This window comes from Tyto alba, unplaced genomic scaffold (genome assembly GCF_018691265.1).
Source record: "Tyto alba isolate M040663 unplaced genomic scaffold, T.alba_DEE_v4.0 Super-Scaffold_8, whole genome shotgun sequence".
Classification (NCBI taxonomy): domain Eukaryota; kingdom Metazoa; phylum Chordata; class Aves; order Strigiformes; family Tytonidae; genus Tyto; species Tyto alba.
The window spans coordinates 13,331,913-13,345,808 of record NW_024881329.1 but is presented as its reverse complement, the minus strand read 5'-3'; the positions used below and the strand labels follow the sequence as shown (position 1 = coordinate 13,345,808).

The window sequence follows — 13,896 nt, the reverse complement described above, 5'->3', positions numbered from 1 at the left end:
CTGGGGTACTCCTTGATAATAAAGGTTTTCTTTTTTCCATTTATGCCTAAATGCTCCCTATCAAAACTGTCAGCTTTTTTCTTCCTCTCTCCCTGCCTACAATCACTCTTTTTATCTCTGACTTTATGCTTTTGAAAGAGCACATGACAATACTTCATAAGAAAAATCACAGAAAAGCTCAAAGCAGACAACGTCTATGTCTACTCAGTGTTCCAGCACATTTGCTAGGAGATAGACACAGAGAGATGCTTGCCTAAAAACTCTGAAGAAATAGGATCTCTGCCTATAACAAAAATTTATAACCTAAATGAGGTGGTTTTTTTTTCCTATCAAATATGTCAAATATAACAATATGCAAATTTTATTGTCATTTAACACAAGTTTAAAAGAGACACTTCATGTGACACATAAGGTTCTGTACTAGTGGAATATCTTAATCTTTTTCACTTAATAAAAAACAATTTAAGAGCATCCTCAAACTTGCTTACATTGAAGAAGAAATTAAATCAAACCTCTGATCCTTATCAACATTTTTCTGGGTTCTAGGCCAGTCTACCTGCATATTATGTAGATAAACTGAATTTCTGGAAGTGTTCTATGCATAAGCTGTAAGCTCTTAAAACAGTGTTGTTCATGTGATAAGTAAAGTTATAAAAAACTTAAAACCCAGGTAGTGCTCCTGGAGGAAAAAAAAGTCACCAAAACACTTACTTCTTGTGCTTTCTCAGGTAGTCCTCTACTGTAAAAATTTTTGCTTGATTATCTTTGAAAATGAGCTGAGCTACCCGGAATTTGTACTGTATTGAATACAGTGCTAATATCATCTTTCTTCTGAGTCTATCCCAGTGGTTTCTGCAGGTCAGTAACAAATCTGTCACTGCTTCAAATTCTGGAAATTTTGGGCGACAAAAAGATACAGCAATTTTTAAGTGATGATATATGTCAATACTACTTTATTCAATTTTTACACAAGTGAACGGAGGCACACACTAAGCACTGAATCTTAGCAAGCAGACCAAAATTGGATTCAGAGGGTATGACTCCTACTACTCTTCAATACAAAATCCATTAAAAATATTCCTTTGCAGCACAAGCTTTGACAGTTTTCAGATGCACTTATGTATGAAAATGGCATATGGAGTCAACTTGCATTCGCAGAGAAACAAATTTAAATTCCAGCCCAGTATTACCAAAATATATGGGAATATTTCCACTGCCTCTAGTCTAGCTCATGATCCTGTTTAACTTTCATCTTCCACATCTAGAATCATTTTACTCTAAACTCCAAACTTCTCCCTCATTAAGGCACAATTGCATTTACACATATAAAAGCTAATGTGATCACCAAAACCAGTCTAAACCCATGAATGTCAGACTTGTTACAAGTTAATGCCTGGATAACCTGAAATCTGTATCTAGCCCTATACAGTCAGCCTCACAGATTGACACTGACACTGAAAAAGTGAATACACACACCTCACTGCTCTTCCTATATTTATTTAATACAAATTGATGTCACAACCTGTATCTCAAATATTTCCTCTCATGAATTATTCCCCTTCATTAATTCCACACATTTCATCCTAAGCAGTAAAAGTCAGCAGAAGAAGCTTTATTGAAGCCTCCTTGTGTGATAGCACTTTGCAGTCTCTGTCATCACTGAGCCAATAGATGACTTAAGCAATATATATGAAATTTATCATGGCTTTCTTTAATGGTCAGATGGAGAAACAGAAAATGGCACAGCCTACATGCTGTTACCGTCACAGTATGATTAAAGCTTTATATTCCTGTGCTTTAGAACCCTGGGAATCTCCTGAAGCAAGTATAAAATTATTTCTCACCTCCACAGGCTTTTAATTATTTTCAGACAACTATTCCACCAATTCTTAAACACTGTTGCGAAAAGTTAGATGAAAAGATACCCTGGTTTACAGTCTTACATTTTAAAGGGATACAGACAATTTCAAAATCATATTTCTACCTGAAAATATCTTTTTGCTGATCTCTTTACCAGTACTGACAAAGGCCACTGTGAATAACAGACTGCAAGAGAATATTCCCCACTTTGCTGCTTTGGATCTTTCATGCTGTTTCTAACATTTGTGCCCAGCTGGCTTCAGTACCTCATTATGCTAAGGTGTTTTTTTTGTTTTTTTTTTTTTTTCTCCTAATGGCAAAATATAGCCAAGCCATGAAAAACTACTGCTAGGCCTCAATAAAGTTGTGTATTTTTAACTTTTTTAGCTTGGTTGGCTACATATTTCAAGCCAGTTGTTTTGTCCTCTAAGACAAATTTAGTTTCTTTTAGGTTTGTCTAGCATTTGCTAAATTCACTCTTCTGACATAGCTTCAGCTTAAGAACACTCCCAATGAAACCAGGCCCAAAAGCTGTTTGAATCACTTTAACCACCTAGACACACACCCATATGTTTGTGGCGAATCAAGACTGGCTTCTAGTACCCTAGCTCAGTCCCAAAATAATTTGTCAGCCGTTACCATACTATCCATCAGCTGTGTCAAGTGCCAAGTAATTAGTACTACTATTTTGTTACTGATATTAGTATATACAACTCATTCAAATTATTTTGAGTTCATGCCATGCCTTTCTGTATTTATTCTGACTGTAATTCAGCTTTCTTACTAATATCATCCATTGAAAATCTCCTGGAAAGCCAGTTAGTAGCTATTTAGCTATAAATAACTAGGGAGTCAGACCTAAGCCTCTAGAATGACTAACTAGGTGATCTTAATTTGTTGCTAATGTTATTGTGATATGTTGGTGTACTATGGGCAGTAACATTTAGCAGATGATCTTACAGTTCTTTTCTGTCTCGTTGTGTCATAACTCAGCAACACCCAGTTACCGTGCAGGGCAGGAACAACACAGGTAGAGCAGCCCAGTGACTAACAAGTCTGCATGTCACATCTCATTTATGAGAAAGGCAATGTTTTCAAAAGGCTAGCCTGCTTTTGAAGAGGTTTGGAAAGAACAGTTACATCCTGGGTTGAATCCAGTCCAGAAAGCGAGCAACCTGACAGAAATAGAAAAAAAATACTTTCATCCAAGGACTTTTTTTTTGTAAGCTCTAAAATTCTAAACATAAATAGTTAAAACAAAACTTTGTATAGGCATTAAGTGGTAATATAAGGCTTTCTCTTAGATATCACCAACATCATTAAATTTTGAAATCAGCATATTAAATAAGGTGTACTTATTAGGACCTAATAAGCACTTAATAGGACACCTGTGTTCTGCTTATTACCATTATTGTTCCAAAACCTTCAAGAACAAGTAGGGTGTGGTTTCACTATCTAGCTGCAGAACACAGAAATAATAGTCAAAATTTCATACTGCCTCTCTGGAAAAATCCATTGTCATGAAAACATTATAGAATAAATAAATAGATAAATAAAACACACACACACACACAAAAAAACCCCTAACCAACCAACCAAAACAAACACAAAACCCCCCGTACTTTTGAGAGACATTCTAGTGACCAAGAAACTGCCCGGGTTTGGTTGGTTTTTTTTTTTTTTTCCTAAACGAGGTAGCAGATTTTCAAGATTTTTATTTTATTTAAAATAAGTAACAACTTCAGTAGCACCGATTTCAGGGCCAGGATAGTGTCGTGAGGAACCTGGGAAAGAGAAAAAATATAATTACAGACTCCCTGAGATTGTCCTGGTCAGGTAATACCGAAAGCTTTCCCAATTTTAATCAGCCAAACTTCCTCATTAAACACCCAACAACACCCGTGGTGCTGGCAAGGCACGCGGGGGTGACCTCCGCCGCTTCCAGCGGGCCACAGCCCTTCGTTCCATAGACTTTCGCCTTGGGGGGGAAAGGGGTTTTCCCGGCTCCGAAGCCCGACTTGTTTCCAACACCTTCCCCAGTTCTAACGCACGGCAGGCCGCGGTCCGCCCTCAGACCGAGCGCTGCTCTCGGTACCTTCCACTCGCCCGGCACCGCGCCCGGCCCTTCGCCACAAAGCGAAGCAGCCCCTGAGGTAACCGTCCCCGGCCCTTTTCCCCCAGCACCAGCCGAGCCCATCTGCGCTTCCCGCATCTCCCGGCCTCCGCCTCCCCAGCACCCCCGCTGCCTGCAGCGGGGCCCCTCCCCGCCAGACCCCACGAACTCCCACGCGGCCACAGGCGAACCTCCCCCCTCCCCCCACCCCCCTCGCTTTCTCACTCCCGCCTCCGCAGGGAGCGGGGCGGGAAGCGCATGCGCACCGTCAGCCCAGCCCAGCGCGCATGAATTTAACGATTGGAGACGGACTGGCCGCCTCATTGCGCGCTGCCGGGCCCAGCTGCTTTGGGGCGAGCCAGAGGCCGCGAACAGCCGCTCCGAGCAGCGCTGCCGTCGCTGGAGGAGCGCGGAAGCCAGGTGCCGGCGTCCCGGTGGAAGGAAGTCCACGGCGAGGTACCGGGGCGGCCCTTCTGTCGGCCGAGGGGGCCGCGAGAGCGCGGCGGGGAGGGGTGGTGCGAGGCATCGGGCCCCGTGTCGGAGGAGCTGTCAGCGGCCGAGCGCCCGTCCCGGTGGCGCCCAGCCGTCCCTCAGCGCGGGCGGGCCCGCTGCGCAGCTCCCGCTCGCCTCTCCGCGCCGCCGGCCTGGGAAGCTGGCCTCTCGGAGCGATCGTGCCCTCCCCAAAAAGCAAAGGGGCAGCCGAGCTTACGGCTGAACTAACGCCCGGTTCTCCCCAGGCAGCCCTGGGCAGGGGCTGTCACCGCTTGACGAGGGTCTGTCGTGCAGTGCCGTGCAGCTGCTAAGCATCCTGCATAACATTTAGACATGGGGTCGTATCTTCAATTTCGGGACTGTTCTTATCCATTGGCTTCTTATACCTAGTGCTGCCAGTCTGATCTATAGTTTCCTCCATCCATTTGTTTCTAGCAGCAGCGGAAAGCTAGAAAACCCTTGCTGAATTTGCTCCTGCAGCAGGCTTATTGGGCACAAGTGCTGTGCTGTGCTGATCCTCATTGCTGTCTTCTGCTTCAGGTTATTGTGTTTGGTGCGGTAAATGGTAACTAATGATTCCACAGGTGTAACTACAAGCCTTCATTTTGATATTTGGTTTTTGAAGTGCTCCTGTTTCCACTAAAGGGAATTTGAAGTCAAAAAGTTGTGTATTCCTCCCAGGGGGAAGAAATGCATCTGAAGCTTCTACAAACATTTCTTATAAGTCAAGTGGGTGAGATCCATAACTTAGGTCACCAGCACACTATTTGAACAAACTGTGGTGATAGACTTGATGTGATTTTCCCCTGTTTCATGTGGTGGTGTTTCAGGTAGTGTAGTCAACTGTCAAAACAGGTGCTTGCCAAGGATAGCATTGTGATAACTTTTTTTTCTATAAAATAGAAAATAATTATTTTTTAAGTTAGAACATCTTCCAAGAGTTCTGACACACTGGCAAATTTTAAAAATTCAGATCATGCCTTTTATACTGACCTACTGTGCTTCCTCATCCACACACATAACCCTCATCTTCCACAGCAGGAATCTGGCAAAAGTACACTTTAGCATTTGAAGCAAGATTGGTGTGTAGCCTATTACAAACTTTGACTAGAGTTATTTGGTATTAGCTAAATTGCTGTTAAAATGTTAACTCAGCTGCAGTGAGCTTTGATCATACACAGTTCCAGTTACCTTAGTTTGAAAGACAAACTTTGTGCATTTAATGAAAAAAAGATTATTTCTGCTTATAGCTGATTTACAAAGATGGTAAAATTTGACAGATGGTCTTAGAAGAGAGATTTTAAAGAAAGTCACTACTGAAGAAAAAGTACATAAATAGGCAAAGTCACTGGAACTTATATGTAGTAAAAGTTAACAGAACACTCTCAGTGCTCCACAGGCACTGAGAATAGGAATTTTTTTAACTTCATGGACATTGATGCTTAGTTGTATTATTTAGTGCAGATCTGAATTGCTGTGCAGGGTCAAAACTTCAGGGGAGGTCTTAGTTAACTTAGAATACAGACATTTCAGTGAAGAAGTGTTCAGATAGCCTAGCAATTTAGGACTGGACTAGTTCTAATCCTTAAAATACAGGGTTTAGGTTTTGACCTCAGAAATTGGTATTAGGTATTAAAGACAGTCTTTCTATTTTAAGATAACTTGCAAACAGAACCAAGTTTCCTTTATTTTCAGAATGAAATACGCACCCTTTTTCACAAACTTAGGTGTTTATAACATTGTGCCCGCGCACTTGGGACTCTTTGTGCCGCTATTGTTCTTGCTTTGACTTATATGTGAAAGCTGGAGCATTCGTAACAATAGGCTGAGAAAACTTGTTTAATTGTTGAGTTATACTCAGGTCTGTCTTGAATCTGATATAAAATTACACTTAAAAACAAGTTTACTGGCCTGAGTATAGCCCAACATATCATTTATATTTGGATCAGTTAAATCACTAGACAATAGCATATCCTATGCAAGACCTTTAAATTACTGTGTATACAGTTTAATCTATGGAAATGTGTTGTGTAATTGCTTCAGATATTCACATCTGTTTTAGAAAAGCCTCAAGTATTACAATGAAGACAATTTCTGTTGCAAAAATGCTCCAGGCTGTGCCTTTTCAGAGTAATTTCAAAATTCTCATTGTTCTCTGTTAAACTTTTGCACTGCTGTGTTCATATTTCTGTATATTGGATAAATTTTTAGATTATGCGTGATGTTGTTTGATTTTATTTTACTGAAAGTAGCATCCCAGATTTTTTTCAATTATACAATTGGCTGATACTTGTATTGCTTAAAAAGCCATATTACCCTGTTCAGTGGTTAGCACATATAACTGTGTTGTGGTTTAATCCCAGTTAGCAAGTAAGCACCACACAGCTGCTCGTTCACTCCCCCACAGTGGGATGTCATTGAAGACCAGAAGGGTAAAAGTGAGAAAAACTTGCAGGTTGAGATAAAAACAATTTAATAAGTGAAGGAATTTTTAAGAAAAATTGTAAGGAAAAGAAAATTAAAAACCCACACACACAAAAAAAAAAAAAAAGAGAAGAAAATAAAACCCAAGAAAAACAAGCAATGCAAACAAAAACAGTTGCTCACCAACTGAATGATACCCAGCCATTCTCCAAGCAGAGCTGCCCCCTGCCAACCTCCCCCCACCCCCGGTCCCCCTTTGAGGAATCTTGAGGATATTTGATAAGGTGCTTCTGAGTCTCTCACAGGCCTATGTTATCTAAACGCAGACATTCTACTCCTCAAACACACAAAGCTAAACCACAATTAGTATGATTTATGTGTTTTTCATCACCCCAGGTGCAAGTAACTTGAGCATGTTTACAAGCCTCCTCACCAATCTTCCATTGTATTCCCACAGTACCGAATATCCCTTTGGTCAGTGGGAGTCAGCTGTCCCAGCTGTGTTCCCTCACAGCTGCTTGTGCACCCTCAGCCTCCTCGCTGGCAGAGCAGTGTGAGCAGCAGAAAAGGCCTTGACACTGTAAGTACTGCTCAACAGTAGCTAAAATGTTAGCATGCTATCAACACAACACTTTTCAGTACAAATCTAAAACATAGCCCCTTTATAAACTACCATGAAGAAATTTAACTGTCCCATCCAAAACCAGTAATTACACTGCTTATTAATTTGTCTGATTTTTGTCCTTGCAGAATAGGGTGTAGGTGAACATTAATATCCCAGTTAGGTTGTATTCATTGTAATTAAGGTTCTCAGAGGTTTTGAAAACAAGTGGATTCCTTTCTTTTGGTAGAAACTTGACCTTTATGTTGCAGTAGCAACTTGTGCAAGATGGGCTTAGTCTCTGATGTGTTAGGGCCAGCACTGGATTTGCTGCAAACCTTGGCATGAGTGTGAGACCACTCTGCAGTAGCTAGCTTTGTAATTGAATTAATGTTTAACTTTAAATAACAGCCCAGTACTTACATCAGACATGGCACTCGGTTGGAGAGAGCTGCCCACAGAGGCCACACAACCACAACAACTGCACACATCTGGAACCAGCAATCAGTGTATAGTCCTGTCTCTTAAAAAAGCTCAGGTTGATTCTGTGTGTTGACTTATACCTGGTGTACAAGGGAAGAACACCCAGGAAAGCGCTGTTGGATGTGAATTGCAAGCTGACAGTCAGACAGCCTGTGCAGCCTACCTTCAGCAGCTTTTTTCCCTAGAAACTACTTGGAAGCCAGATGGGTGAATTGTTTAGCCATCAGCAGTCTCTTCCTGTGGGCCATCTTCTCAGCTGGTCTTGACTAGCCAGGACTGTGCCAAGAGAGGGGGCCCCCGCAAAACTGATGACCAGAGCAGGCTGCTCTCCAAACAATTCATCCACCTTGCTCCCGATTGCTTTTGGAAAAGTAATGCTACTAAACATTTTGAATTTATATTTCTTGTAGCTGGGAAAAAATGCCTCTGAAAGGAATAGGAGATGAATTGTTTAATTCTAGAATTAAGTTTAGTATATTTAGTCTTCCCTAGACTAGAAGGCTATAAATTCTTTACATGTTTTTTGAAATTACTTAAACCTAGTCTGTCAAGCTTGCAGATAAAGGTTTCCAGCACATATCTGATGGATTTTAATGCTTTCTCTAAGGTGATCTTCATAGAAACTACTAAAAGACTTCAAATAATTCATTTTAGGTAAAGTTGTTCTGATAAAGTAAAATGGATCCTTGCACAGTTGGACTTCAGCTTCAAGCTACCAATGAATGCCATAAGACTTATTATACCCGTCACACTGGCTTCAAGACTAAGCAAGATATATCTTCATCTGATCTGCTGCTACTTCAGCTTAGGACGGGAATAACCCTTTCTGAAAACAATACAATCTGCTTCCACCATGCAAAAATTTACATTGAAAGATTTGAAGACTTGCAGAAGTCATGCTGTGATCCCTTTAATATACACAGAAAGCTATCAAAGAAAAACTTGCGAGCAATTGACTTAGATGATGCAACTTTTCTAAGTGCCAAGTTTGGAAGACAATTTGTACCTGGTTGGAAGCTTTGTCCCAAATGTATGCAGATAATAAACGGAAGCGTGGATGTTGAATCTGAAGATCGACAAAAAAAAAAACTTGATTCAGACGTATGTATATGGATCAGTTCCCCCTGCCCCACCCTCAAGTTCTGCAAGCTGTTGGAAATGGGCTGCATACAAATCATACACAAAGAAATTCAGTTTAATAGAAATATGAAATGGTATAGTCTTTTTAGATATGTGGGAGTTTACTGTATTTAAACCTTTATTTGGAGGGCCTTAAAAAAAAAATTCATCTTCCCTAATTAATATTATGGCCTTTTAAAGAAAAATGATTGTGTCTCCTAGGGTGATTTACAACTCTTAAGTTTATGTAAACACCAGACTGCTGCTGGTATTACAAGCTGTTACTTAAGCCTTGCCTAAAACAAGCTCTTGTGCTTAAACCTGACCACTGCAAAGGTTGCTTCTATGGCTGTTGAGATAAACTTCTTGTTTAGTCTCTCCAATTGAAAAAAACCAACCAACCAACCAAACAAACAAAAAAAAAAAAACAAAAAACAAACCCCACCAACCAGTTTCTGTAGCAGTTCAAGTGAACCTGCATTGAGGTGAATTAAGTGTACTGTTGTGGCGTCTGAGCTGTGAAGGCCATGGCAGTTGTTCAGGGGCAGTAGTGAGCTGGGGTGGGAGGATAACGCTTTAAGTGCTGAGTTTGGAGTACAGCTTGTACATTGCTGGATGCATTGTTCAGGATGCATGCTTGTAATCAGTACAAGTGTGGACAGCCAAATTGACAAGAGCTCATCCATCTGTGCCCTGTAGCAAAGCAGAATTGCATTCTAGGAGCTTTGTCCCTTTCAGCCCAGGGACTGTTGCCCAACTGTATTTTTCAATTACATATCAGTATGATTAGGAGACTGATGGGGGTAAAATTTGAAAGCATTGATTAAAACTGCTTCTATAAAGCTTGTATTGTTGAGTTTTGAGACTGGTACAGTCCTTCAGTATAAAAATTTTAAAGACAGGTTGTTTCTTCTGGGAAATTCAGTGCTTGGAGTTGAGGTCAACAATTTACCGAAGTTATTACACTAGTCTGGCTTGACTAGACATTTTCTCATGAGTTTAGGTTTGTATTTGTAACTAATTGAGATTTTCTGTCTTCGTCCAGGGGCGTACAGCTAAGGCCTTAAAGTCTCTACAGTTTGCTAATCCAGGACGACAGACTGAATTCACTCCTGAGACCAGTAAGAGGGAAAAAAGAAGGCCGCAAGTAAAAAATGCATCATTTAATTCGGACAGGTGAGCTAGTTCTTGTATATGCATTATATTTAACTCACTTCAAAGTAAAAATAGCCTTGATGGTCAGTGTCGCTGTAATACTGTAACATTTTCTGTAAGGATGTTTGTGTATTTTTAGATGGCTTTTTTGTTTTTGAGGATGTTAAAGGTCACTGTCATTACTGAGAAAAACAACACAGAAGATAAGTGTCAGCATACAGTCCATACTGCAGGCAATTAGAATGCAAATAAGTATTTGGTAAGGCATGACAATACGACACAGATAATAGATGAATCTATTAATTTATGATAATAGGCTCAATTTGATTACAGTAAGATCAAGTAGACTACACTTAAAATAATGGAGTTGTCATCTTTCAATAAACTCAGTAATTAAACTTTGTAAACAAGAGTGTGCAAATTAGGACCTTATCTTCCTTTTTTAAAAGGAAGATAGTGTCCAAGTTGGACAATACTAGATAACAAATTACAACGTTCTAATGTGACTGATTTTAGAATCATGCTTTTTATAGAGAAGAAAAGTGTATGCAGCTGAGCTTTGTATGTCATTTTCCACTAGAAATTTGGACCAATTCAGTCTTGTCATTATAAGACAGTGGTAGAAATCCCAGTCATACAATATTTGATAAAACACGCCTTTCCCCTGCTCTCTACCTAAGTTTAACCTTACAAGAAAGAAGCAGACACTAGATGTGCTGCTCACAAACTACACATGCTTTTTTCCCTTCCATTTGTTTCTTCTGTTCAGCTTGGGTACACATTGCAACTAGGAAAATTTTTTTGAGATGCTAGGAAAACCTTTGCTATGTATGTAGTAAAATACTGAATCAAAAGCGTTGCAGCATCTCTGACACTAGAGCTATTCAGAACTCAACTCGATGCAACCCTAAGCAACCTAATTTGAGTTGACCTGGCTTTGAACAAGAGGGTCAAAGTGACTTCCAGAGGTCCCTTACAAACAGTTTATTTCTGTGATTCTGCCGTTTAACAGAACTGTTAGAGATGGGTAATGATATGTGAGCGCCCTAAATGGTTCTACATGACCTCTTTTGAATTAGTTACACATTACAAAAGTGTAAATTAAGGGAGCATTTCACATTGTGTGAAAGGTAATCTGAAGTTTACGTCATACAGCTAAGCATATTCATCTGTGCTTGAATAAGTGTACAGTTGAAGAAATAAACCTTCTGATTCTTGAAATTATTTCAGAAGCACTACAGTGGAGATACTGTATTTGACAACATTCCTCAGTGCTAACTGTAACATACATACATCTTTTAAATTAAGGGAGTGTCAAAGCAAACACCTGAAGAAAGGTGACTTCTGTCCACAATAATTAGCAGCTTGGCATTAAAATAGGTGGACTTTCTAACATGGAAATAACTGTTGGTTTTCATTGTACAGGCAAGTTATACCAGCCAAGAGTAAAGTCTACGATAGCCAGGGGCTGCTACTTTACAGTGGGATGGACCTCTGTGATTGTCTTGATGAAGACTGCCTGGGATGTTTCTATGCTTGCCCCAAGTGTGGCTCCAACAAGTGTGGAGTTGAATGTCGCTGTGACCGCAAGTGGCTGTATGAGCAAATTGAGATAGAAGGAGGAGAAATAATTAAAAATAAGCATGTTGGTTAGTGTATATGCACATTATTTATCCCGTGTATATATTCCATGCTTTGATTAAACACAACACATTCATTGTTTTGTGGTTTAATGAAAGCCATTGGAATTCATCACAATCCACAGGATTAATGTGCTCGCTTTCACATTCATTTTCAGCATGATTATGGAAACAATCATACTAGACTTTTCACACTTCATTCTACCTTGTACTCAGTCTTGTTAAATGTCATCTAAGTAAGTTCTCCTTGAACAGTCTTTCACTGTATTTAAGTATAAGGTGCAAAGTTTTCATGTGATATATCCTGAACCACTCACTGCTATTTCATACACTGTTTTGTAGAGTGTACCATCTCCATGTATCCCTAAGTTTTCCATCTCTAGTTCAGGGTCTCATGGGTTTGAATCTGTTTTATGTGAAACACTGTAAAAGTTCTCAGTGAACTTACACGCTTAGTAAAGCTCTCTCTAATATCAATAGAGAATGCTGTATCTTCTACAGTTTATCCCAGCTACATCAGACAAGATTAATCCTGTTCACTTAAATGGATTCAGAGGCATTTAAGAGTTCAGATCCCATTCAAGCTACTGGGATGTGAGATCAAGTTATCCTTATGAATACAAGCCTCACTGTTTAAGTGTTATTAAACTGTCAAGTTTAATACTGTTAAGTGTTTAAAGGCATTGAAAACTATATTTAAGTGTTTAGTTTTAGTACTGTTTTGTTGATTTCTGTATAATAGAAATAATTTTGCTGTATTTGTTACCAGTCTGTAATTGGACTGGACTGGTACTTCAGCAGCCCTCTACCTTAAAAACAAGTAAAAAGAAAAAAGGGAAAAGGTTTCCATGCAGCTGAAGTGAATTTGAGTGTCTCTTCCCAAACTAAGAATATCTAGACTGCTACCAAAAAAACATCAGTTTTTAATTGAAATTATGTTTGGTTGATGCATTATCTATCTTTAGAACATTAAAATTTTACAATACAAAAATAATTATAGAAAAGCTATTTTATAGTTGAAATCTTAATAACATTTAGTGTTAGTCCTTGGTATTTTTGTTGTGTTTTAGATAAGTTTACTATTTCTGTGATAGACTAGTAAGATCTGAATGCTTATTGAATCACATTTATTAGAGAATACTGATAACTATTGATTCCTGAAGACTTACTTGATAAAGTTGTATAATCTTTTTTTTTCCTGATAAGTGTTGGGAAGATTGCATTGCTAAAATCCAAAATTATGCTTTGAGTTGTACTGACCTCTGCTGGTCCTAGTGAAGTAGCAACATCAATTTACACTACATTTGTATTAGATATATATATATATGCTAGAAAAATAAAGATACTTTCTGTTTTGGTCAGAGCATTGGCTCTTCTTCCAATGGATGTCTGTCCTTGACCTTGGATTCCAGACACATATATCACAAGAACCATGTGAGTTTGTTTAGGGAGGGCAGCACACTACACTTTTCCACATAGCAACACCACAGCTGAGTAAAAGCTGTGGCTCCCCTTATATTCAAGTGGCATTTAATACATTTTACTTTCTCAACCATCGAGCATGCTTCTCCTGACACAGCAATTAATCTTGTGTGCTTGATCCATGTTTGGAACCGTTTCATCTCTTAAGCAACTTTTTGAATTAGATTAAATGAAAGTGAGAGGGGAAAAAACTGATCCAATCTTGTAATTTTTATGTATTCATTACTTTATATACTAGACCAGAGTTAACAAAATTAACATGCTTCCAGCTGTTCGATGAATGACTCATTACTTGAGTCCACAATTAGGCTTTGGAATTAGTAACTGTTAAAGCATTTCACTGAAGTGAAATGTGAGTCTACCAGTACTTTAAATTGCCTAGAGTGTCCCGTTATTAGAACTGTATTTCTACATCTCCATTAAGTCTCTGAAAAGTTAGTATATTCAGTCTCTCATTTTATAGATTCACTAGCAATGAGTACTTTCCCCAAATAAATCACTCAGACTGTTTCCTAACAAAATACATA

The 13,896-nt window shown here is 39.3% G+C and overlaps 1 protein-coding gene and 1 long non-coding RNA gene across 5 annotated transcripts; one reads left to right on the top strand and one right to left on the bottom strand.

The window, feature by feature from the left end:
• Positions 1–930: 930 nt before the first annotated feature.
• LOC116965075 lies at positions 931–4,123 on the bottom strand. Its single transcript, XR_004409127.2, has 2 exons — positions 3,483–4,123; positions 931–3,035 (listed from the first exon to the last, which is right to left on the bottom strand). It is a non-coding gene; the product is annotated as an uncharacterized LOC116965075 (long non-coding RNA).
• Positions 4,124–4,246: 123 nt separating this feature from the next.
• On the top strand, positions 4,247–13,250 carry LOC104356481 (ADP ribosylation factor like GTPase 14 effector protein). 4 transcript variants are annotated; one of them, XM_042785185.1, is made up of 5 exons: positions 4,247–4,393; positions 7,347–7,469; positions 8,628–9,074; positions 10,138–10,268; positions 11,673–13,250. In XM_042785185.1, exons 3-5 carry the CDS (start codon positions 8,652–8,654, stop codon positions 11,899–11,901), a joined length of 783 nt encoding a protein of 260 aa, XP_042641119.1. In that variant the 5' UTR covers positions 4,247–4,393; positions 7,347–7,469; positions 8,628–8,651; the 3' UTR covers positions 11,902–13,250. The 4 variants fall into 4 exon arrangements, with proteins under 4 accessions (XP_042641119.1, XP_042641118.1, XP_042641121.1 ...); XM_042785184.1 differs by having other exon boundaries at positions 4,247–4,429; XM_042785187.1 differs by lacking the exon at positions 7,347–7,469.
• The last annotated feature ends 646 nt before the right edge of the window (positions 13,251–13,896 follow it).